A 26,322-nucleotide genomic window follows, 5' to 3' on the forward strand; every position below is an offset into this window, starting at 1 on the left:
AAAGGCATCAAACTGTTTGGGCAATACACTGGTGTACATTAAGGACATCATTTTGTCATATTACACCCTCAAAATAAACAAGAATGCAATTAGGTTTACTATCTTGAAATTGTAAGTTTTGTTTTTTACACCTCAAAAATGGCATTGAAAAAGCAAAGTACGATTTTCTGTGTCTATTTGTGTTATTTTTATAATCCCTATTCCTTTTTTTCCAATGAAGCTTGGATACACGCTTTTGGAGTAATGGGACATGTGTGGCTTATTTATGTACTGCAGTCTAAAATGTGGATTTGCAAGAACATCTTGTAACAGTATGAATTTAATGATACACATTCAAGTAAGAATGCTTACATTTGCCAAGTGTAGCGTCTGTGTATCCTCTCTTTCCCCAACATGGTCTAGTGAAATCAGCCATTCTCTAGATAATGCAATTTTATAAAGTGACACGTTTCTTAGATTTTTGCAAATACCATTTCCTGCAGCTGAAGGAGTTTAGAACAGCAGCCATTCATCTCTGGCTGTTAAAATGGGATAGCCTAGCTGTGTGTTCTTTGCGGAATGAGCCGGTGCTGAGTCTTTTTGAATAAATCCAGTCTCTATTCTAATACTGTGCCCAGGAGGTTCTTAGCTTATATCCACTCAAGTCAAACAAGGAGTCAGAGAATTTCATTATGATAATTTCATTCTAATTTTATTACTGTCTCTTGTGCATTTATTTGAAATGGATTTAGTATGCAAATTCTATTTTTCCAAGATAAACTATAGTGTTCCTGTTTAATGCTTATAAATTACTGTGTGTGTGTGTGTGTGTGTGTGTGTGTGTGTGTGTGTGTGTGTGTGTGTGTATATATATATATATATATATATATATATATATATATATATATATATATATGTTTCCTAAAAAATTCCCTAAGCTAACAACTATATACTTATAAAAATAAATGCCTTGAAACATGTTATTCAGATAATTTGTCATGAAATAATAATCTTATGTCACAATTGCATGAAGACAAATTGTTAACCAAAACTGTCCCCCCTTGCACCATTGGTGATAGCCACAGAAGTAAGCTTTTAAGGAATGGCATTTATTTTTGTAAGTATATAGTTGTTAGCTTATGGATTTTTTTAGACACACACACACACACACACATATATATATATATATAGTAATGCAGCAGGGAGGGGGTTAATATCCTCCCTGCAGAAAACATGTGCGTATGTACATTTTGTTAATTGTTTTATTATTAATTATCCCCTGCACCTGGTAGCTATTGTTAAATTAAACCCAGGTGCAGGGTATTTAAGAGAGGCAGCTAAACTGGTCTGGAGTGCTGAGTGGAGGGAGACAGAAGGTGTGCTCTGTCTCCGAGCAGTCAAAAGAAAAGTACGGTGATTTGTGTTTGTGTGACAAGCAAACGGCTTAGCCATCCTGAGAGTTAATTAGGTTCCTGTGTGTAGTAGTTAGTGCTCAAGAAAGAGCTAGGTGTTTGTTTTGTTTATTTTTGTTTGTGTTTTATTTTGTGTATTAAAAATAGCGCGTAAGCGCTTAAACTCCATTTCTGGTGTCCTGGGTCCTGAATTAAGGGGGCAAGGAACCGTGTGAGTTGCGGGATCTATTAAATATATATATATACAGTGCCTTGCAAAAGTATTCAGACCCTTGACCAATTCTCTCATATTACTGAATTACAAATGGTACATTGAAATTTCGTTCTGTTCGATATTTTATTTTAAAACACTTAAACTCAAAATCAATTATTGTAAGATGACGTTGGTTTTATGTTGGGAAATATTTTTAAGAAAAATAAAAAACTGAAACATCTTGCTTGCATAAGTATTCAACCCCCACACATTAATATTTGGTAGCCACAGATTCTCAATGGGATTGAAATCAAGACTTTGACTGGGCCATTGTAGGACATTCACCTTTTTTTTCTTGAGCCACTCCAATGTTGCTTTGGCTTTGTGCTTAGGATCATTGTCCTGCTGAAAGGTGAATTTCCTCTTGAGCTTCAGTTTTTTAGCGGACTGAAGCAGATTCTCTTGCAGTATTTTCCTGTATTTTGCTCCATTCATTCTTCCTTCAATTGTAACAAGATGCCCAGTCCCTGCTGATGAGAAGCATCCCCACAACATGATGCTGCCGCCACCATACTTCACTGTGGGGATGGTGTGTCTTGAGGCATAGGCAGTGTTAGGTTTGTGCCACACATAGCGCTTTGAGTTTTGGCCAAAAAGCTCTATCTTGGTCTCATCTGACCTCAAAACCTTTTCCCACATCACAGCTGGGTCACTCTCTGGCAAACTCCAGTACCTGTGTGGTGTGATGCAGCTTCCACTTCCTGATTATTGATCCAACTGTGCTCACTGGGATATCCAAACACTTGGATATTATTTTGTACCCTTTCCCTAATCTATGCATTTGTATTACTTTATCTCTAACTTCTGTAGAATGCTCTTTGGTCTTCATTTTCCTTCAGATTCACAGCCTTACCAATGATCCTTCAACAGTGGGGTTTTTATCCAGAAAATGTGACAGCAACTTCAATGGTTCACAGGTGGAGGCCAGCGGTAAGGTAATTGTGTCCTCGTTAGGGCAATTTTTTCCATCGGTGCAAACTGGTAGCTTCCACAGCACAGGGGTTGAATACTTATGCAAGCAAGTTATTTCAGTTTTTTATTTTTCTTAAAAAATATTTCCCAACATAAAACCAATGTCACCTTACAAGAATTGATTCTGAGTTTCAGTGTTTAAAAATAAAATATCGAACAGAACGAAATTTCAATGTACCGTTTGTAATTCGGTAATATGAGAGAATTGGTCAGGGGTGTGAATACTTTTGCAAGGCACTGTATATTGTGTGTCTTTTTTCTGTATAATAATTATTTTATTTATTGTTTAACATTAGAAACCTGGAGGAAATAATCGCGTCTCAATAAGATAATGGAGACATAAGGCACTACTACTGTATATCCAGTTATACATAGGCTTGCTACTATTCAATCTTTTTTTTTTTTTTTTTTTTTGCCAAATTCACGATTAATATCGACGTTTATTTTAGAAAGAATTTACTGTTTTTTTGATCTTTATTTTTCCATTCATGCAGAGAATGGGTGAAATTGTATGCTTAAAAAAAACAGCCATTGAGAAATGTCTCATTTAGCGAAACCCCTTTATCATTCTAATTGCAATAGCATTTGTTCACAGCAGAACTATTGAAATTAAAAAATTGTCAAATAAAGCGTAGAGAACGCAACATATAAAAGTCCATTACACAGACATTTATAGTATACATTTACAAGTAAAAATAATATGCAGAGAACAAAACATTAGATAGTTGAACAGAACTAACTTTGCACTTATTATTCAGAGTCTGAGGTCTGCCCCTCTCCTGCTTCAGCACAGCTGGACTCAGAGTCACTGGATGGCAAGGCAGATGGACCCTCTTCATCCTGCCTTGGAGACTTCAGCCGTTGGTCATGGTATTATGCACAATATTCATTAAGTGTTTTCCTCTTGCACCCCATTTTCAAATCAAACTAGTAACTGTCACGATATACATATACCTATAGCAAAAGCTTACCTACACCTTAACCTGATAATTTTAAAGCAGGCGTTTTGAATGACAGGAGTTGTAGCTGGCAAATAAAAGTGCACAGTCGGTGCAGGTCTTGATGAGTGACAGTCATTTAAGCGAATGAGAGCATTGTTGCGCAGCTTCAGTCAACGACATCTGTCAGAACAGGGTGAAACTACAGTACTAACAGACCACTGAGATGATTGACAGCGACCCCCAGCCATTCAGAGCGGAAAGGAGACGGGACAGACAGTAACTATAAGAACTACATAAACTAGAGATGATTTCTAAATGATTATTTTTAATAAGAAAATAAAAATTAGCGAGGGTTTTTTTCCGACGTTTGTCCTACACAAATTTATTTCAGTCGAACTTGACGATTTCAGGGAATTCAACGTTTAACAAGCTTTACCGGGTTTTTGAAAAGTAGCAAGCCTAGTTATACATTTCAGGGTCAGCAAGTCAGTGGTAAGCCTCTTTTGGTACAGATAGCATGAAACATGTAAGTGGCAGACTTGGTAAATGATTGTGGAATATGGCATACAGATTATTTCCCGGTCAACCACGTCACAAATTCTACACCAAGCACCAAAGCCTTAAGCATCTTTGTGGGATCTTGATTTTCAGACATGTAATGAAGGCTGCAGGGAAGCATGGAGCCCAAGGCACTAGTGGACAAGATTGGATTGTGCCAGGCACCATTTGAGGTTGATTATATAGTACTGATAGTGCTGATGTTATGTTAATATAATAAATATAATATAACATGTTACATATATGTTTGGAAAGGCAGAGTGAACACTATTCTAGGGTGTGGTATGTACAGTTGTTGGTCCATGGGTAGGAATTACACACTTTGGGGTTTATTCAATTGGCTTAAACCTAATATCACAATCATTGGAATCAATAAAAAAAAACTGTAGCAAAAAGAAATACATAAAAAAGGTCACTTGCATCAATTCATTTTTATAATTTAATTACAGACAGGCCTCAAAATTCACCAGGTCTAAGCCTTAAAGTATAAAAAGGGTCAGAAACGTATATGTCTTAATGTCTTTGTAGCTTAGAAAAGCATTGCTGGGAATAGTTTACGACAAGTATTGCCTGGTGCTAAATTACCCTAGGACAGGTGCATCTGTCATTCATTTGTATTGAAAAAAAGGGGTAGGTGTCAGCCCATGAAAGTTCAGTGCCATGTCCCACAGTGACTCTGGTACATCCCATTAATCACTGGGCTCATTTTGGATAAGGGCGCCCTTGAGCTCCTGCTGAGTGCTGGGTTGCTCAAAACTCTGTAGAGTGTCCCAAACACACTCAGTAAGGTACAGGTTAGAAAAATGACTACAAAAGATTTAGAAGCGAGTAGTTTTTCGAGATTTACGTTTATACTATAAATACAGTATAATCATAAATCTCGAAAAACTACTCACTTCTAAATCTTTTGTAGTAATTTTTGTATTACTTTAGTATAAATTTGGATTCATATGTTGTTTTTTTCTGACTTTATGTGAACGAAAAGACACACATTTGCCCATTTTCCCATTGGAAATAGTGATATTTTGAAATATCACTGTCCTGGTGACAAAAGCAAAGTTTGTGGGAAGTAATAGCCATATTCTGTACTTTTGAGGCATAAGCAATTAAGAAATAACACTTACTACCCAGGAACAAAAATTGTGTTACATAGTGTAATCAACGTTTTTCTTAACCAAATGACTATTTAACTCACAAAGTACACGGTTATATAAATATCCATAAACTACTGGTTCTGTTAATATGACAAGATAGCACATTAGAAAAAGTACGCAGAAGTTATAAATCCTGAAACAGGACAGTTAATTAATGTAATTATGCTTTTTTTTTTTTGTTGTTATGGGGGGTGGTGGTTGACTCTGATCCAGTACGGATCGAAAATCCAGTCCGTGTCTTAGATGTGATTACTCTGCCTCCTGTCAATGAACGGGGCTCTGCTTCTCGTATCTGCTCCCACCTCAGGACCCGTTTAGCTTTGTTCTACGTATGTCACTGGCTCCGCCTACTCTTCCTATTGGGATTTTTTTTTTTTATTGCATCCATTTTTGTGCATTTAAGAAATCTCCAAGAATTAGGAATCGAGAGAGGAGAGCAAGGAAGAGAGGAGGAAGGAATCAAGGAGAAGAAAAAAAGGACAAGACACGTTTATTGCAAGATGCAAATATCCTAAGATGACAGCAATGGGTTAGAAAGGATTTAACATGATTTCATAATAAAAAGGCAAACAGCTGATTTTATATTTTTCTGCATGTGCATCAATGGATGGAGAGACAGAATTATGAGTGGAATACTAGCAGCCGGTGGGACTGATTGCAATTTCTACGCCACCCAGAGGGTTTTTTTATTCGTTTGTTCTTCCCTTTTAAAGTCTCTGAGTCAGGAATCGGGGTGTTTTGAGGATCCATTGTGTGAATCTTGCAGTCCAGCTGGCTTTTGGCCGTTGTCCTCCCAGTTGCTGATGATTACAAAAGATGTCTTCTCCTGTATAGTATTGATGTGACCCAAAGGAGGCTTTAATCATTTATCTTGCCTCCTTCTTTTGTGAAAGACACGGCGAGTTTGGGGGGGTTAGTTTTTATTGAGAATTGTATATCTTCTTTTATTCAAAGTCCCCGTTGCGTTGCCTTTTTTTTGTTCACTTTTTTATATTATATATATATTTTTAAAAAATACTAAAGATGTCTTCTCCATACCAGTATCGAAGTGTTTAAATCCGCCACTCCTCCTTTTACCAATCTAGTAACAGAGGAATCGGAATCTATAACTTTTAGATTTCGTTATATTATATATAGTTTCCCTCAATTAAGTCAGTTTGCTGCTGGTTGTTGATCTTTTTAGCAATTATATCTAAACATGTCTGCTCCACTTGGGCCCCGGGGCGGCTCTGCACCTCCTCCCCCTGCTGTCCTGCCAGAGGTGCCGGACCTCAGCCACCTTACCGAGGAGGAGAGAAAGATCATTCTCGCCGTCATGGACCGACAGAAACAAGAAGAAGAAAAGGAGCAATCCATGCTGAAGTAAGTCATTTAGAATATACGGATGTTGAAGCACGGGGGAAAGGGGCTGAAGGTCTTGTCAGTGTGATGAATGTATCCCTCACACACTGGTTCTATTGCAAGCTGTACACTTTGCAAGGGTAGCTTGAGGGATGGTGATTTATGGAAATAACTGTAATGTGTATATATATATATATATACACACATAAAACACACACACACACACACAATTTTATACACAGTATTATTTTATAATACACCGATATTGGCAGATAGTGAGCATTTGAACCTGTGACTACTTAAATTAAATATGGCTGCATACACATGTACAGTACTATGCCAATATATTTAATGTATATAATAAGGTTTAAGCAAAACGTAATTGAAAGAAATAAAGATTAAAATCCGGACAAAGGCTACAAATGGCATACAGCCTTACGGTATTCCCCAATAATGTGATCAGATGATGCAGAGATGTGCTGTGATATATTTCTGAATGTGTAGGACATTTTTCTGCCAGCTAGCCACACCAGTGGCCTACTCTTTACTCTATTGGTTTTGGGCTGGGTTAGCAACTGCCGCCATCTTCGTTTAAGCTCTCCAACTCCTTTTAGTAATTTATTATAATCCTAAAAATATTCCTAAGCGAACTGTGTACTGTGGTATATTAAGCACTGGAGACAATTTAAGATGTATATATCAATGATTTCATGTTTTTCTTTCGATTTAAAGATGCGATCACAATGTATTCAGATAGCGTTTTTCTCTCTCCCTGCATCTCTTGTGCTGTGAACATTTCAGTACCACGGCGCTGTCCAGCTTGGTTTAAGGCGGAGCTCAGTTCCCCTTTTCCTCGTTGCTAGTGTTTATTGCTCTAACTACTAGATGGCATTATAGTAGCATGAAATGGGTTCAGACCCATGTTTCTTGTTTTGAAACACATTGATTTTTGAATTGTTGTTCACGTGAGGTAGACATTTGATTTATAAAGTTAAAGCTTACCGATTAATATTCCTTATATTACAATATTTGTCTATTTAAGACTGGCGTACGTCAGTGGCGTGCATACGAACCATAAGAGTCGCAATATTTTCAAGAGTGATCTATATTTTTAGGAGCTGGTGATAGTTTCACACGGGTTTGGGTTTGCTGGTAAATGTTACTTGATCTGCAAAGCCCTTGGCACGATTAGCATTATAGAAGGCCAAATGATTAACATACATGTAAACCTGGTGGACGATGGTCAATGCATGCGTACGTGTTCTTCCAATACAGCACACTTATTTTAGCACATATACCTGCTAGTTATTACATTCACAATACTATCTAGTTGTGTGACAAGGGTCTAACATGGTTTACGTTTTTTTGTAAATATGTCAATTTTGTGCACCAAAATATGTAGTTACTGACCATTTACCTAAATTCTTTACATTTGGAATTGTTGTTGCATGCTTCTTAAGTCTCCTTGTTGAATGAGTGGTATATAAACCTACTGGCACACCACACTTTGTACAGTATTCGTTTCTCAAAAAGTATAACTTGGTAAATTTTTTTTTGCATATTTTCTAGACAGTCCTATTACTCATTGCTTCCAACTTACACAGGAAACAGTATGTAATTAAGACTGTAATAGATTGTGTTTATGTAGGCGTTGTAGACCACACATTTGTAATGCATACTGTTAGCATGGAGATTCAGGGTTTTAGTCGAGGCTCAGCTACTACTTACATTCCATGTGATCCCAGGCCTTCAGCAAATAGGTAAATGCAGGGTGCCGCTACAAACAAAATGTATGGTACATTACTGTAAGTTAAATTACTTTTTATTTAATGTGGCAATTATAATGTGTGAGTTTTGTTTTATCTTAATGTAAACATAAAATGGCATCTTATATTCCATTCTATAAGTATATAGATGTGACACCATTTGCTTTTTAAAGTGCATCTTTTAAAATATAGCGTTCAAGGAACTGTCCCATTTTTAACTTTATTGAGAGAGAAAACACAATAACATTTGAGGTCAAAATCGTACTGAGCTGGATGAGAATTCAAGATTTCTTAAAGGAAGCCTGGAATTGTATAATCACCCACATATCACCAGTATTACCGGGGCTTCTACAATCTCTGATATTTTAGATATAGGATTCCAGTCCCCCCATTTCTTACTAACACACTATATACAACTAGAGTTTTATGCTATTGGGGTTACACCAACAAAAAAACTAAAACACAAACTTTATTAACAACTAGTACAAGACCTACTCTGAGTCCACATGGTCTGAGCCCAATTTGGACATTGTGGACATCATTGTGGACAGTGGCAATATGGACATGGGAGCAAAGCTTCCCTTCAGCCTGTAGAGGGCTCTCTGCAGCAGGGTTGAGACATGCTGGCAGTGTATGGTGACCCTCTCATTGCAGCAGTATATAACACAATACCTGTTCATTGAATAATCAGCATTACTGCCAATCTAGAACGTTTCAGCCACATTTGCATATGTAATTTAATAGACCAGTTTCCCAGTCATTAATACAAATCCAGGAGTCATAAAGAGAGAATCTTTATTAAAAATAAAAAAGTATGTTGTTGATCTCACTGAAAGTCACACAGCTCATATCAGGTATCAGTATTCACAACCCATATTTCTATTGACATGGTGCATAAATAAAAAAGGGTATCTCTCATGTTTCCTGGAATCGCCGAGTGCTTTCAGTACACATTTTTGTTTTTTATATAACACTAGGTAACAGACAGGTGGCTGTTGGGAGTGTTACTTTCTGTACTCACCAAATGCTAGGTATACCTTTCAGTATCACTTACCTGCATGTCTGCTATTGCCTCCTTTCATACTGACCTGGCTTCTTTCATCTTATTAACTATCCGTCTACATCAGAGCTGTCCAAATTTAAACAGAGAATATATGTTTGTACACTTTGGCATGATTCTACAAAAAAAAAAAAAAAAAATTGAATTTCCAGTCTTCATTGTGATGCTCATGCTGCCTTATATGGCTCAAGAGCCCTCCATTGGACAGCCCTGGTCATTTTAATTGCTCCAGTCCTTTTTTATTTTGTTTGTGATTCATTTCACTACTCAAGAAAGGTGCTTAATCGACAGCATTAGTTTTTTCTTAGCTGTCCACCTCAAAGGGATAGCAATGATATAATCCCTAATGATATAAGGGATTGCCAAGGCCAAGTTCTGTCCTGGAGGGAGCACAAGTTAGTTTGCATCAGAATCTGGGTATATGGGTGACACATTAACATTTTTTTCATTTTACAATTAATATACTTTTTGGATGTAGACCAGCTGTGGCAGCTTTATTTGTGATGTAGGAGCATCCATTTCTAATGCAGAATTGCACCTTATGTTAGGTGGAAGGAATTTTTTTATTGTAAAAAAAAAGTTGCTGCTTGGTCAGTGCCAGTGTAGCCACAGACAGTGAGATCAATGATGAATGATTTCCGGTTGATTACAGCTATGATTGCTTATGGCAATGTGCTGTCTTCAAGTCACAATATTCTAAACAATGGAATTGAATGTGCTCTGTGTACTTGGGATCATTCACGTTTGTCAGTTCAATTGTAGTCTTAACTAACAATTTGATGTTGAATCAGAAACTTTAAGGAATCGCTACAGAACATTATCCAACATGCCAAGTTTAGTATTTGGTGGAACGATGCTTCCCTAAAATATGTGAGCTGTGTACCAAATTCCAATTCCATGTCCTCCTGGTTCACTTCTAAAAAAAATTCTTGTGGAGATGTAAGGCATGTCAGTGGGGTCAGTTATCTGTTTTTGTAGTAAAATCCTCAGAGGCACTCCCTAGGAATATGAGCTGTGGCCTCAAATTTAGTTTTTAATTGGCATGGTTTACCTGAGAGCTACTGTGATGTTAGGTTAAGACTTGTTAAGAAAATTGTTTGTAGATGATGACTTGCTCTCCCCAGTATTCTGAACTGTTTGTTTATGAGTGTGTGTGGTTGGGGGGGGGGGGGGGGGCACAAGCTGTGGGATCTATACGAGAGACTCTCTGTGGGGGGGGGGGGGGGAGCATCATCTTCAATAATTGTATTTTTTTTTTTCTTGGGATCAGTTCCAGAAGGGGGAACCCTGATTCATAAACAAAACATTTTAGACCATATGGCAAGCCTCCATTGTGGCCAGTTAAAACATCAAGCCATCAGTTAGGTGAACAGGTTAGCCAATGTCACGGGTCTCACAGTCGACCCAATGGCCTGTTTCTGTGCTGTTGCTGTGCCCACATTTATCTTGAAACAGAGGCAGATCTAGATATGTATCAAGACTTTGGAAATCAAACCTCTTAAAAATAATTCTAGCTACAATGCTATTTTAATAGTTTAAACAAGGTTTAGATTGGTTGCCATTTAGATTAACTGAATAGATCCGGCTGTCCTGTAACAAGACTGGTAGACATTGGGCTTGTGGGCTACATTAATAGAAGTGGAAGACACTCCATGGAATCCATCGAAAGTAAAACCAATTGCTTGCACAATCAGGAACTCTGTTTACATAAGCATTTCAGCTGGGCGTCGTTTTCTGAGTTGGTCATGCTGTTTTGTTAAATAGTGGGGCTGCAATATGTCACCTGGTCAGCTACAATACCTGGTCAATAGTAGTTTAGACATTTCACATCTGGCATAACTATCTACTTTGAATCTATTAGATCATATATAATATTTAAACAATAAAACCACATTAATACGGAATATCTTATTTGCAAGCAGGTAAAACACATATAGGGCCAATATATTTAAGTGAGAATTGAAGGGTAACATCAGTTTATTTCAGTGGAGATATATATGGTCAGTTAAAATAGAGTAGCCTATTTGTAAACTGTAAACAGTTTTTAAATTGTCTCAACAAATTGAAACCCTGCTTAACAGAGAATCATTAAGTGCCAGTAGAGGTTATTAATACATTTTTGGATGTAACCATAGAGTAGTATATAGTACAATGATTAAAAAGCCCAACTTTGCCATATGCAAGCCTGTTTATAGACATTATGCCATTACATGGTTAGTCAAATACACAGGACTTGGTTCATAAAGCATTAACCAGCTGATAAATTGGTAAACTGCAGGGTAATTACTTGAACGCTAACCCTTTATGAATAGAACCTACAGTTCCTATATTTTCCAAGGAGGACAACTCCAGGGTTTAGTGTATTTGGAATTTCAATAGTATTGTCCAGGATTCTAAACAATGCTTTTATCAATCCTAGAGAAACATGTAATTAGGATTCCCAAAAGATTCAATAAATAATCAATTTAAAAAAATGCTTAGGATTTTTGTTTCACTGTATTTGAATTAAAGTTTATTTTTCCATATGCTGTTATTTTATTTAAAACTATTACACAACCATTCAATCTATGAGTATCATACTCACTGGTAAACAGCAACAAGATATTTAAAGTAATGTCGGTATAAATGTTGGTACTCCAAATGTAATCTTGGTTTAAAATACTGTATAATGAATTGTAAAGCAAACCACTTATTATGTTATCATGAGCTTGGATTGGAGATTCATCTACCTTTGTGACAAAAATAGCATCTTTTACATGGCCTCTTTAAATCTGTTCCTTCAGTTGTGTGACAGCCTGATGTATAATTTATCTGATCAAAATGATTTTGTTTAGAACAAAGGGATCAGACGAATACAGATGTGATGACTAAAGTAGAGACCAAGTTATACAAAATTAAGGCTGACTTGCCCACACTGACACACACACATAACTTTTACAACTTGGCCCCTTTTATAAATATTGCATATTTATATGGCTGATCTATTTAATTAACTTGGCTGTTTTTGTACATTCAGTGGGTTTTTTTGTGTTCATTTTAACATGCTGTAAGGACAGAGAAACAGGAGCTGAAATAACAATTTGATGTGAAAACCTTTAGCATTCTATTATGTACTCAGTACTCATACAACCTAAAAATACAAGAACATTAATCATCATACTCCTGCATATGTGCAAACAGACGGCTTGACCTTACTGTGTATCCCAGGTTGCATCGAACACGTATAACGTAAAGCAGTTGCTAGCTTTGCTACAACATCGCCCTGTTCCTAACAGGTGCAGTCAGGAGCAGTTCCCATTGCTGACTTCACAGTTTTTCTAACCTCAAGGCAGAGTGCAACATAATATGAGGTTTTGGTGTCAGCTGGAGCTAAAACAAAGCTACAAAAATCTATTTATGCTAGACATGCACTTCCCAGCAGCTGTACAAAGGTGTCTGCAGAACCTGCTTTGTACATACGCAAGATAAGTAAGAAATAAGGCTCCCATTGCATTGTGGTCTGAGTCTCTCCAGGTTTACTATCAAGCTAATCAGTTACACCAGAGCTTGCGACTTGGACTAACTTGATGTGCAATGGGAATGTTACTTCCACACCTATTTTAATTTAGCATGTTGTATCTCTTGTGGTAAGGAACTGAGTCTTAGGATGGATTAAATGTGATATACACTATATTAGTAGACTTGTTTTAATAAAAAATGTCCCTCCTTTTATCACTGTTTTCCCTAAGATAATGATATAAGGGAATGATAAGTGTGCCAGCAACTATCCACCGTGCTATTCTTATGCACTACTCCATAGATGCTACATATAATGATCTTAGGGGATCATTATAGTACAGGATTGGTAAAACAGTTTATTCATAAATTCCGAGGTAAGATTACTGTATAAGAAAATTTGTCAAGTTCCCATATTTTCTTGACTCGATGCAGCCAGGATCTAAGGCTTCCTGAGGACACTCACCTACTGTCAGTGTATAACAGTACATCGTTTTAGAGATTCAATGGAAAGCAACATTATTCATTTCTGATAGACGTCATGCTAAAAAGTGTTACATTCCTAATAAACCCAAGCACCTAACAGCAGCGTTCATGTAAATGAATGGATCCTTTGGCTCCCCGTTTGAAAACCCTTTAAGTAAATAAACCCAGCTATAATTAGTCTTATAGCTAGGCCCTTAACCACTGCCAAGAGAGTGGCTTGAGTCAATTCTTGGACTGAGCTTACATGCCTGTTTGGTGCTTGTTATGAAACCGCCTAAATTCATTATAATGCTACTCAACATATACCTGGGTTTCATACTACTGACAATTGCATTCTCTAAAGACTTTAAAATCCACCTGTCATGAGTGCTTCTATAGAGTAATTCTTGCTGTTGGAAAACAAAACCTCCCTGCACCTGTAAATCATGGGTACTTTTTTCCTTTCCACTAATTATGAAGAAATTAGGCATTCACTTAATGCCTAACCCTAACCCTAAGGTTATTATTGTCTTTTATAGATATGTATTGTATAACTAGATTTTCCTTCATTGTCACATAGATAAAACAGATTTAATTTCATTTGAGTTGAATTCTGTGTTTTCACAGCGTCTAGTAAAGAAGGCTGTGAAACTTATCCCGCAAATCAATATAAAGGGTTTTACATCAGGTGACATTTTTATTGTGCATAAAAGGTATACATGTTACGAGGGATGAGTGGAGGTTTCTGAGCACAGAGTTCCAGTAGGACTGTGGGCAGCACAACACAACCAGTCTGATAACATCATTATATTAACAGCTGAAAACACTGGGAGACAGACCTATTAACTGTGAATGTACAGCATCAGTGGCCAAGACAGCAGGGGGCAAAAACAGGCCATCAGCAATGTTCAAGAGCAGTGGAAGAGAAGTTATCTCTGTATTTTTTTAATATATTAATCTGTTATTCTTTATTCCCTTCAGCGTACTTAAATGCAACTAGTTGTATGCTCAATAAGGTGTTTAAGATGTTTACAGGCAATGCTAACTACAGACATATGTAGTAATTATTCTTATTTTAAAGGGAAGGCCTAATTGTTATATGAAGATATTTTTATAAATTGCATACACACATTACTTGTTAAAAATCTGCATTTACATGACTAAGGATTGGTTTATTTTGTAAGGGTAGTACATTGAATGTTAATTGGGATCTTTGTTATGATTTATTTGACTCCTAAGACATGTCCTGTTATACCTCTGTATCAATGCACTACAATTAAGGTAGTTACATGTAATGTAGCTGATTTTTTTGAGGATGCAACATCGATAATGGATCATTGCAAAGCATATGACATGGTTTATTTAGATTTCCAGAAAGCTTTTGACAAAGTCTCGCCTAAAAGATGAATTCTCAATCTGAATGCAGTAGGGATTCAAGGACATGCATGCACATGGATTAGGAAAGTACTGATTAGAGGAGAAGCCTCAAAATGTAGCAAAGTAACCACTGGAGTACCACAGGGATCAGTAGTAGGTCCTCTGCTCTTCCTAATCTACATTAGTGACTTAGATTCTGGTATAGTAAGCAAACTTGTTAAATTTGCAAAAAACACAAAAATAGAAGTGGTGGCAAACACTGCTGCAGCAGCAAAGGTCATTCAAAATGATCTAGACAGCATTCAGAACTGGGCAGACACAGGGCAAATGACATTTAATATAGAAAAGTTTAAGGTAGTCCACACAGGCAATAAAAATGTCCATTATAAATACCATATGGGAGATACTGAAACTGAAGAAGGAATCTATGAAAAAGATTTTGGTTGAAAAACGAATCTATGCAAAGAAGTTTGTTGACTCAGAAATGTGGGGAAGCTATAAAAAAGGCAAACAAGATGCTCGGATATATTGTGAAAAGTGTTGAATTTAACTCAAGGGAAGTAATGTTAAAACTTTACAATGCATTAGTAAGACCTCATCTAGAATATTGTCTTCAGTTCTGGCCATCTTGCTACCAAAAGGATATTGCTGCTCTAGAAAGAGTGCAAAGAAGAGTAGCCAGAATTATTCCTGGTTTAAAAGGCATATCATATACAGACAGGCTAAAATAATTGAATCTATTCAGTCTTGAACAAGCAAGACTACACGGCGATCTGATTCAAACATTCAAAATTCTAAAAGGTATTGACAGTGTCGACCGAGGGGACTTTTTCGACCTGGAAAAAGAAATAAGAACTAGGGGTCACAAATGGAGATAAGATAAAGGGGCATTCAGAAAAGAAAATAGGAGGCACTTTTTTTACCCAGAGAATTGTGGGAGTCTGGAACCAACTCCCCAGTATTGTTGTTGAAGCTGACTCCCTGGGATCCTTCAAGGATCAATAAGCTACTAACAACCAAATGAGCAAGATGGGCCGAATTGCCTCCTCTCATTTCTAACCTTTCTTATGTTTTTATGTAGACAAGTTGAAGTCACAAACCAACTTTCTAATTATTTTGCAAAAAAAATGGAACCTTTGTACTATCAAAGATAATATGCTACTGCTGAAGCAATGACATGGTGTGAAGATGCTTTAAGAACAGCCACACTGTGGTGCATATTGTTAAAAATGAGAGTTAGAATTTTTTAATATCATAGGCTTCAGTTTTCGTGGTGCTTTTGAACTTGGTGCTGATGAAACGGGGCTAATGCCGGTGTAATGAACCCCTGATGTAGAGCTGAACTGTGCTTATAAAGTGTTGTATATTTAAACCACTCCCCTCTAGTGAATTTACAGTATCTCTTCAACCACGCTGCACACAGAGTAGTAGCTGAGTGAGAGAGGTAGCAGGGCAGAAGTGTGATGGTTAGGTGGAAGCAACTATATTCAGAAGCCTGTGAAGGAATCAGGAATAAAGTTACGTGTCTTTCTGGAACAAACCTGCCTGGAGATATGTACTGCTTGACCAAAGGATCCTTGAGATTTCACAACAAATCTGATATTTCCTGCAACTTCTGTCTGCTTTTTATGGGCCTATAAGTGCTTCAACCCCAAACACAACCCTTACACTGATAGAGGCACCATTAGAGATTTCCCAGCTCTGCATTTGCACCGTACTCATGGCATAAATGCCCCATTAAAGCAGAGCCTGACTGTTATGTCGAATGTAGTCAAGCTGGGTTTCCAGAGATGATGAAAGGCTAGCGAACAAGCCTACTGTGTCACTCTGCCCCTTAGATTTTTTTTTCTCCACCCTATATAAAAAAATGTTCATTAATCCTTCAATGTGTGACTCAGTCCCATGCACCCTGGAGCGGTCTGCCCACATTTGTCTAGGTCTGTTTTTTTCTGCCTGTCTAGAGACTGCTTATTAGAATAGAGTTTTCAGTTACTGCAACTCCTTGCATTAAAACACCAGTGAAAAGATGAGCTGTTGAGTAAACATTAATACTGCTGAGTTTGACTTTTCATTCTCCATAGTGGAGTATATGGTGCTATTTATGTAAAAAAGAAGATAATAATAAACTCTATAGTGGAGAGGAATATTATTTAAGCAATTTAGCTATAAATGTGGTAAACGTTATGTCTGCTTTGTTCGCTGGGTTACTTAGCAACAGTTCTTTTTCCCCTTATTGAACAATCAAAGGTCACTACCATCTGTCATGACACACCTGTGGGCTGCTCACATTGTTAATAGGGATGCTCTTGTTGTTAATAGGAATTTCCAGGCAGCATTGTACCATGCTATTAATGTATTCAAAATAGAAAAGGATCAGTATTGTGTACATCCCACAAAGGTTACTACAGAAGTTAAAACCTGCACGTCCATTACCTTTTTTTTGTCTGTTGTTGAATGATTACTCTCTCAGTTTGAAAATTTTTTCAAATTCTTTAGAAAGGTTAGTCCCCAAAATAAAGAAAAATAAGTATTCTGCACATTTTTTACAATACTAATATTGGTTAAACTGTATAGTTTTTCTGGAAAATGACCACTGGTAAAGAACCACGGTTTGTTAAGGGTGGCAGTGGTGGTGAAAGGGGGTTAAGAAAACAGTCAGGGCTTGCATTCTTATACTTTTGATTTATCATGTACGCATTATTTATATAGTCAAACTGACAGCAAAGACAACCCCACCCCATCTGCAAGAAGGTTGCACCATTGACTGCACTCACTGTTGTAAGATAAATACAGCAGACCATTCTGTATCAAACACTTTAAATGTGGCTGTTTAGTTTGGTTCAGAAAATAATATTTGTCCATGGCAATGTGGTTGCACTCCATTGTCATAGATTTATACAATTTTGCAACGTATTATTGCAACGTATGTAGGAAAAATTCATATGGATTTGCAGTCATTTCCTCAGTTAATTGGTGCAATTTTTATGTACGTATACTTATTCAATAGGGACAGCACAATACAAAGAAACAATCATTCATAGATATGATTTTAGCAAATTAATTTGTAAGTTGGTATGTATCTAAGATTGAACTTGTCTACATGTAACTATATTAATCGTCGTACATTAATACCCAGGTATAAAAGGACGTGTCTTAGGAGTCAAATAAATCAACTTCATAACAAGGACCTCAGTTAACATTCCATACCCTACGTTACAAAATAAATCAGTCCATAATCATGTAAATGCGGATATTTAACAAGTAATGTGTGTGCAATTTATACAAACTCTTCATGTAACAAATAGGACACCCCCTCAAAATAAGAATAATTAATACACAGTTCTGCAGTTAGCATTGCCCATGAATAGATCAATATGAATTTATTATATTGTATTATATTATTTAAAGAGGTAAATCAACTAGAGGAGTGTGTGTGTGCACCTAGTCAGGGCTATCTCTGAGGAGTGTGTGTGTGTGTGTGTGTGTGTGTGTGTGTGTGTGTGTGCACCATATTCAGGGATGTCTCTGAGGAGTGTGTGTGTGTGTGTGTGTGTGTACCATATGGGGGCTGTCTCTCCTGAGGTGTGTGTGTGTGTGTGTGCACCATACTCATGGCCCGACAGAGACTGTGTGTGTGTGTGTGTGTGTGTGTGTGTGTGTGTGTGTGTGCCAGGGATTCCTCACTGAGGAGTGTGTGTGTGTGTGTGTGTGTACCATACCCGACGGGTATACGTTTCACAACAAAGCATGTTGAGGAGGAGTGTGTGTGTGTGTGTGTGTTTGTGTGTGTGTGTGCACCATATTCAGGGCTGTCTCTGAGGTGTGTGTGTGTGTGTGTGTGTGTACCATATGCCGGGCTGTTTCTGAGGAGTGTGTGTGTGTGTGTGTGTTTGTGTGTGTGCACCATATTCAGGGCTGTCTCTGAGGAGTGTGTGTGTGTGTGTGTGTGTGTGTGTGTGTGTGTGTGTGTGTGTGTGTGTGCACCATATTCAGGGCTGTCTCTGAGGAGTGTGTGTGTGTGTTTGTGCACCATATTCAGGGCTGTCTCTGAGGAGTGTGTGTGGCACCTAGTCAGTGCTGTCAATTTGTGTTATAATAGCAATCTCACAACCTTCAAGTATATTCTGCTTGGTTTACAAAAAGAGAGACTTTTGAAGCTTTTGATAGCTTGAATTGTGTATATCAAAAGAAGGTTGAGGGGGTACTTATGCAAGGTTCACATCACACAACCTGAGGGTCATTCCATCTCAAGTGAGACAAAGAGGATGCTGGTATGTCACAGAAGTTCATTGATAAATTCATGCAGTATGATATTAATGAGAAATGGACAATTCCAAATGTTCAGGTATATACCCTCAGTGTTTAAGGATTTGTCCTTTCTTAACCCACTTGTTCATTTGGTGTCTCCTGGACCATTTCAGAGTGTTGTTAAGGCCAATATCATATTCCTGTGATTTTTTTTTCATGTCACGGAACATTTTTTATTATGTTGCCCCATTTATCTTAGAAAGGAAGCTACTGTAGGAAGAGGAAGGTGCTTGGTGTGGTTTTAATCCTTTGCTACAGCCTGTTACCGTTTCCTACTAGGAGTTAATTGGAATTGTAAAGTAGAAATGTCTCATTTCATTACTCATTTGACCCCACTTTTCTCTGAGTAGGAAATATGATATGGTCCAGTTGGTTGTGCCACTTTAGAGATCCATTCGAGCTTTGCTAAATGCATCAGGTTTTATCGTGCGATATTCTAAAATAAATCAAATGATTTCTTGAAATGTACCCTTTTGTACACTGGAAAGACTGCTTCATGATGGTGGCTTAGACGTCACAATATTTATGCATTTAACACTGGTAAGGTTGGAAAGTTTTCACTTGAATTGTATTCTGTCAGCTTTTAACTGTATTTGTGATACAGGGCCTTTTTGAGGAGCTGAGATTAAAAGCTCTTTAACCATCGAAGCTTTTTTCATAGAGGTTAAGACACCCATTTGCAGTGTACCAGGTCTTTGGTTTGTACCCAGCCTCTGTCCTGTTACTTTGGTGCTGTATCTCATACTGGCTGCAGCCAATTGCCAATGGAAGAAGAGTGTAATGCTCAATGTTGTGTGATGCACTGCCACACGGATCTGAACGCTGTCGGTGAGACAAAGTTAAAAGCTACATAACCACAAATGCAGAGTTCACTGGTTCATGCCCAGCCTCAACCCTGTTTTATATATATATATATATATATATATATATCTTTATTTTTATATAGCACCTTTCATAGTGGACCACCATCACAAAGTGCTTTACAGAGGTAGGCTGTGAATTGTGCATTATATGCAGAGTCACTTACAATATTACATTAACATCTCATCTGCAGGACTAGCTCCTATGCCCACAATGCAGCTTAAATGTACTTCCACAGAAAAAGCTGCTATAAGTAATTTTACTCCAGGTAGAGTACGGTACGCTGATGTTTATTTAAAAGGTGATGGTTTTAAAAAAGTAAAAGCATTCATGCTGCCTCGCTATTCATAGCTTGCTTGTCGTCAGTTTTATCCAGTATGGGCTGGAAAAGCTGACAGGCCGGTTTAGCTTTTACTGCCTCCCTTTTTTTATCCAAGTATGACGCTATATCTTTTTATAAATATAAGGATAATTAAAACTATGTTATTTATATATTTTTTTGGAGGCCATACATTATATAATTTTTGTTAACCCTAGAAATATATTGTTAAAGCATTGACATTTTTTACTGCTGGGAAAAGCATGGGTTTTTCATGTTTGAATATGCTTTCACAATTTAAACAAATGTAAAAATCAAAAAACAAAAGTAAATTCCTTATTACAGAAATTGACATTTATTGCAGATTTTGGTTTCCTTTGCATGATGTGTGACCTTGCTGGTGGAAGCTGAGAGGTTCTGATTGTAGTTGATGTACTTGGCACAGCATCCCAATGGTAGGGCTGGATCCTGCAGAGAGCTAAAATAAAGAACAGATGTAGCAGCTTCTGTACGCCTGGTGGGCCACAGGTCAAGGAAATAAACCAAGATCAGGGTCACTCCATTGTTGCCGATGCAGTAATTTAAACAAATATCCCCTTGATTTAAAAAATACTGCTGGATTCTGGTTTTGAAAGAAATAATACAACTTGTATATAATTTGTGAGAATTACTGGTTTATATTTCCTTTATTTATTAATATAGTTTACACTTAGTGCTTCTGGGTTCTAGTGCTCCAATATTGAGTTATTCCTGAAATACTCCCTCTGTGTGTGTCTATATATATATATATATATATATAGATATATTATATATATTAATATATATATAATATATACTACTACACTGAACTTTTGTGACGATCAACTCTGAGATGTTTATCAGTATATATATATATATATATATATATATATATATATATATATATATATATATATATATATAGAGTGTATATGTAGAGTAGGTGTGGCTAGCAGAGATGAAAAGTCACATCATTTCATGATTTGAATGACCAAGGCAATCCAGTACTTAAAAAGCATCCTTACTGCTATTAGAATAAAACATGTTGATCATTTCTTCCATAGCCTACTACTGCAGAAAGTTTATTAATACTTAGGCTATAATACACAGGGGATGTAAAAACCTACTAGTACTTTAACGTTAGAGGGAGGAGTGAGAGAGATGACTCTAGTCTTGGCGCATATATAATTTACTGAGTGCACCAATACCAGAATTAATGCACAGTACTCAGATATTAATTGTCTGTTGCATTAATCATTGAGACAGATTACAAATATTCCATCTGATGTTAGGCCAAATAATAATAACTTAGAAAGTGTAAACTGACATTTATAAATTTAGAAACTCAATTTGTTTAATAAACATATATTCAAATTAGAAGAAGATGAAGTGTTTATTAGAATTGCTGGGTATCAGCCATGCTTATTGTAAAGTGGCAAAGCTCTTAAACTGGGTCCTAAACTGTAGCCTGGAGCACAATCAGCAAAGGCCATTAATATAAAAGACAATACAGTTAGATAGATCACGTGAGGATTCCCCTAACGTATTTACAAACATATTTAGAGCTGCTTGTAAATTATCATTACATGGAGAATATGACAAAATGTATTCTGGCTGTCTGTGCCTTTACAGAGAGGGCCTATGCTTCTGCATTTTGTTAAATGAACGTCTTGTTTTTTTGTCTGTCTTGGTCATGACAGCCTAATACAAAACCAGACATTTGGAAAGCATTATGTTAAGCACTTACTTGTGCTGCATTCCTAAAAACACTTTTATATTAATCACGGAATTGCTGAAACAAATATAGGTGGATTTATTTGAAGTTGTTGATGTATAATCAAACGGAATGCAATGTACATTGAGGAAATTGGGAGCAATTTTTAATCTACAGTATAACGTCTTTGATATATCTGTGTACTACAAATGTTGCTGTCTTTACAAAGCTAACACAAAATGCTCCTGCAAGGAAACTGCACTCTGATTGGCTATCATATTATTTTTAATAAAACAATGAATAATCGTCTCCCTACACCGAAACTCTAAACCTAAAGTCAGTATCCTATACTGCAATCACTACTAAAGTAGTTCATGTTTGGCATTGAATAATTATTTTTGTTACTATAAAAAACAGACCTCAGTTGTCCAGGCAAAAGGTTGCAGGACTGTGGATAGTCTGCGCTCCTTTCAGCACAGAGCCTCAGGTAGAACTACAGCAGCCTACTGTAAAACAGACCTGGTTAAAAAAGCAGCAGTCACTACAGGACCCACTGCCCTAAAGAAAAAAAGGTGCAATGCCATGTTTGGCGAAACCTTGTCACATGTTCATTCTAGTGCAGCTACTTTATATATTATATGTTTCTTAAGATAGATGTTTTTCCCAGTAACTTGTTTTTCTTGTTGAACTCTAAGTTCGAGTTTATGTGGATTGTGTCAGTGAGTTGTTTTTTTCTTCTTTTACTTTCATTGTCCTGCTTTTTTTTTTTTTAAAAAAGGTTTCTTCAAATTCTTCTGTATGAACCTTGCATGTCTCAGAGTTCATGTCATTCCTTTGTTCAATTTCCATGCCTTTATTTTGAGTGTTTTTTTCTATAGTTTTGCTCACATGAAGCGTAGGAAGGCATATATTAAAGGAATATATTTCAGCATATATACATATTTTTTAACATAAAAAAGACAAGGATACCTTTGTTGTTGGTTGTTGTGCCTGGCGGTGCATATATAGAGACACAAATAAAAATGTAATGTGACAGCTTAAATATACAGGCTGCTGATGATTTCCTTTAGCGATTTTGTTAATAAATGTGGGTGCATGATTCTACAGTAAGCAGGATAGCTAATGAAGCTTCCTCTTTCAAGAACAATATGTCCTGTCCAATGAAAGAACTGCTGGTATGGTGAGACAGTTAGCACTGCGGACAGTTAGCACACCAAAATCAGGCACGCGTGTGGGCAAACAGACTTTGCCCACCTATGTGATTTAGCAACTGTGTTTTAGTGCCCACTCGGCAAGTCAGCGTTAGCGCTGGACATGAGCTGAACTTTAGGAGAGTCTCCTCATTTACATACAAATATAGCGATTTAGCAAACCATCAACAGTGCTAACTGTGTGCAAATTACATGGTCAACTATAAATACTGTGGAAACTACCAGGAAAGCAGGCAAAGAAAAGAGAGAGAGAAAAAGAGAACTAAAACAAATATGGAGTGCATGCTGGATTTCTATGTGGCCAGACAGAGAGAGGAGGAGGAGACATCCCCAAATATTTAGAAGTGCTCTGTCTTTTCTGAGCCTGTCTGACACAAAATGCATGCAGCAATTTTGCCTCAACACACAAACAATGACTGACATCTGCCAACTGCTTTAGGCTGACCAGGAAGGAGACTCCCTGAGAGCACACTGTGCCTGTAGCACTAAGGGTACCCACTGCACTAACATTTTATGCCACTGGCTTGTTCCAATGTACTGCGGGTTACTGTAAATCCATAAATATTTGCAACCAAAATATCTTGCGAATCACACCCATAAAACCTATTTTGCTCCAGAAATGTTGGCTACCTGTTGCAATATACTGTACATAGTATGTATTGTTAGTGGAATTTCATTTTGTACCAAAAAATGGTGCAGTGCGAGTATCTGCAGCTTTCGTAAGGCGGGCAGGGAGAATTCATCCATTTCCCTGTCTCTCACAAGCTGCAACAAAATACGAAGGGAGGTATGGGTTTCCTGGTGTCCTGCCATTGATTACTCACACGTGCAGCTACGCATACCAACACAGAATAGGGACCTCTACATAAATTGTAAGGGGACCTATTCTGTCAACGTGCAAGTGTGCGATGCCAACGAATGTGTATGCAAACCACCCTGGCTCTGCTCATGACTTGTTTATCCTCACTAATTTGCAGGGAGCAGCTGTGTTTCAGCAGGATGACAGTCTAAAAGGCTGGTTGATAGGGGACAACGGGTATCCACTGAAGCGGTGGCTACTGACACTGCTGTTCAACCCCACAACTCCTGTCGAACAGAAGTATAACCATACCTTTTAAATGTGCTTGTACTGTAATTGAGCGAACATTTGGAATCCTCAAAATGCAATTCTGATGTTTGAATGTCTCTGGGGGAACACTTCTCAGATAAGGTTAGCAATATAATCCTGTCTGGTTGTGTTTTACATAACATAGCTCTCTGTAATGGATGTGATGTTGAACATACAGAGGAAAGATTACAGGGTTGAGGGATGCAGATGCTGAACCTGAAGCCCCAGTGGTGGAGGTTTCAGATGCTGAAAGTGCCAGACAGGTCAGACAAAGCCTTACAGATAACTTTGTTTTATTTCGTAAGTATTGCTTGAGGGGCTTGGTCTCTTGGGCTGCTGGACATTTTTTTTTTTTTTTAAATTTTTATCTTCTTCTTTGTTTTGGGTTTCAAAATGCCCTCAGTTCATCATCACAGACAAACATGTGCTTCTAAAGGGAATGTTGAATCCTTATTGGTTGTAACATTACTCCCCCCCACGGTGATTGGCTGGGCGCATGATTTGCTATTTGATATGCGCTACCCCATGCATGAGTCCCAACTTTTAAATCACGTTTTTTGTGCGATATCGCGGTGGTTCACTAACACTGTGGTTCACTAACACTGTCAATTTTGCCAGGGCGAAAGCAGCTGCACAATAGAGCCCTTATTAGTCTATTTAAACATTTTCACTAAGACTACTTTAAAGAATCAAGAAGACTTTCTCTCAAGTATTATTATTTGTTACGATACTTCTTGCCTGTGAAGGTCTACAGTACTGAATCGAGTGCAGTCATTCTATTGTCTCCCTCATGTGAAATGACATTCTATTGATCAAACTTCTCCACTGTAAAATTGGGACTGTCCTAACCTATATATATATATATATACACACACACACACACACACACACACACATATAGGTTTAAATAGAAATTAATAGTAACTATGTAGTAAATGACATCAGAAACACATTAATAGTTATCATGGACTGACTGGATTGCATGGAGATTAAGAAGATATGATTAAAATGTACAGTCAAGAGCAGTAATGCTGACAATGAGGGTCAAGTCTACATGCCCAGTCAACATGCCAGCGACAGGTGAATTAATATACAGTAATCTGGGGTTACAGCAAGACATAGCTTAGGATGAGTAATAAGCAACATAAGCACTGAATGTAAATGAATACACAATATACACCACGTTCATTACGATCCAGCTCAGAACTACATTACAGTTTCTGCAAAAATATTACAAACAAATATCTTCCTAGATTACTTAGACACATATTTATGTTTTAGCTTCATATTTTAATCTTTGTCGGTATTAAAACTGAATAGGGATAACTCTATATTTATCTCTTGGCTGCTGTAGGAAGTGTGATCTTTTGAATGAGGTACTGCTCCACAGTTACACAACCCTTTCTAAAGAAGTTTATATATAAGCCAAAAATAATGAATGAATCTGTTAGATGCCTGCTCAGTTAGGCTGAAATTCAATGCAGATCTTGCACTAATATTGCCAGATCTAGCAGCATGGTTAGGCCATGCTGATGATCAGAAACTCTTTGGATTTCGAAAGGGAAGAAGGAGAGTGCTGTTATTATTGTTTCACATCAAGGAGAGGAGGGTTCATACCATGTCTAGTGTACCAGACAGACAGAAATAAAACACTATGCAAAGGTTGTCCACAGTGTTTACTATGTAACTCTTTAAACCAGTGCTGTGTAGGAGGGAAAAGCACTCCGTGGAAATGTAATATAGTCTCATTATCCCAATGTGGGAGTTGTATAATGCTGGATTGCTAGCAATGCTGGGGAATACCGTGATTTTATGATGTTCAAAAATAAGTCCAAAGGGAAAAGACTGACATAAAGAGAAGCTGTTGTTTCCTTATGGAGCACGGTGGTCCTGAATCAGATAGCACCAGGGAGCATTCTGAAAAGCACATTACCTACTCACTAGAGCCAATGCGTATAAATGACCTTGGTTCAGTGATGTCGAAGCTGAGTAAAGCAGTGGGACGATCAA

The 26,322-nt window shown here is 37.3% G+C and overlaps 1 protein-coding gene across 10 annotated transcripts in view; it reads left to right on the plus strand.

Moving 5' to 3' along the window:
- Positions 1 to 5,712: 5,712 nt before the first annotated feature.
- The window catches only part of rims2a (regulating synaptic membrane exocytosis 2a), a 275,234-nt gene continuing 254,624 nt past the window's right edge, over positions 5,713 to 26,322 (plus strand). For all 10 annotated transcript variants that reach the window (XM_041245600.1, XM_041245603.1, XM_041245602.1 and 7 more), the window contains exon 1: positions 5,713 to 6,631. In XM_041245600.1, the coding sequence (XP_041101534.1) occupies positions 6,468 to 6,631 (164 nt within the window). In that variant the 5' untranslated portion in view covers positions 5,713 to 6,467. The remainder of the gene's footprint in view (positions 6,632 to 26,322) is intronic.

This window comes from Polyodon spathula, chromosome 3 (genome assembly GCF_017654505.1).
Source record: "Polyodon spathula isolate WHYD16114869_AA chromosome 3, ASM1765450v1, whole genome shotgun sequence".
Classification (NCBI taxonomy): Eukaryota; Metazoa; Chordata; class Actinopteri; order Acipenseriformes; family Polyodontidae; genus Polyodon; species Polyodon spathula.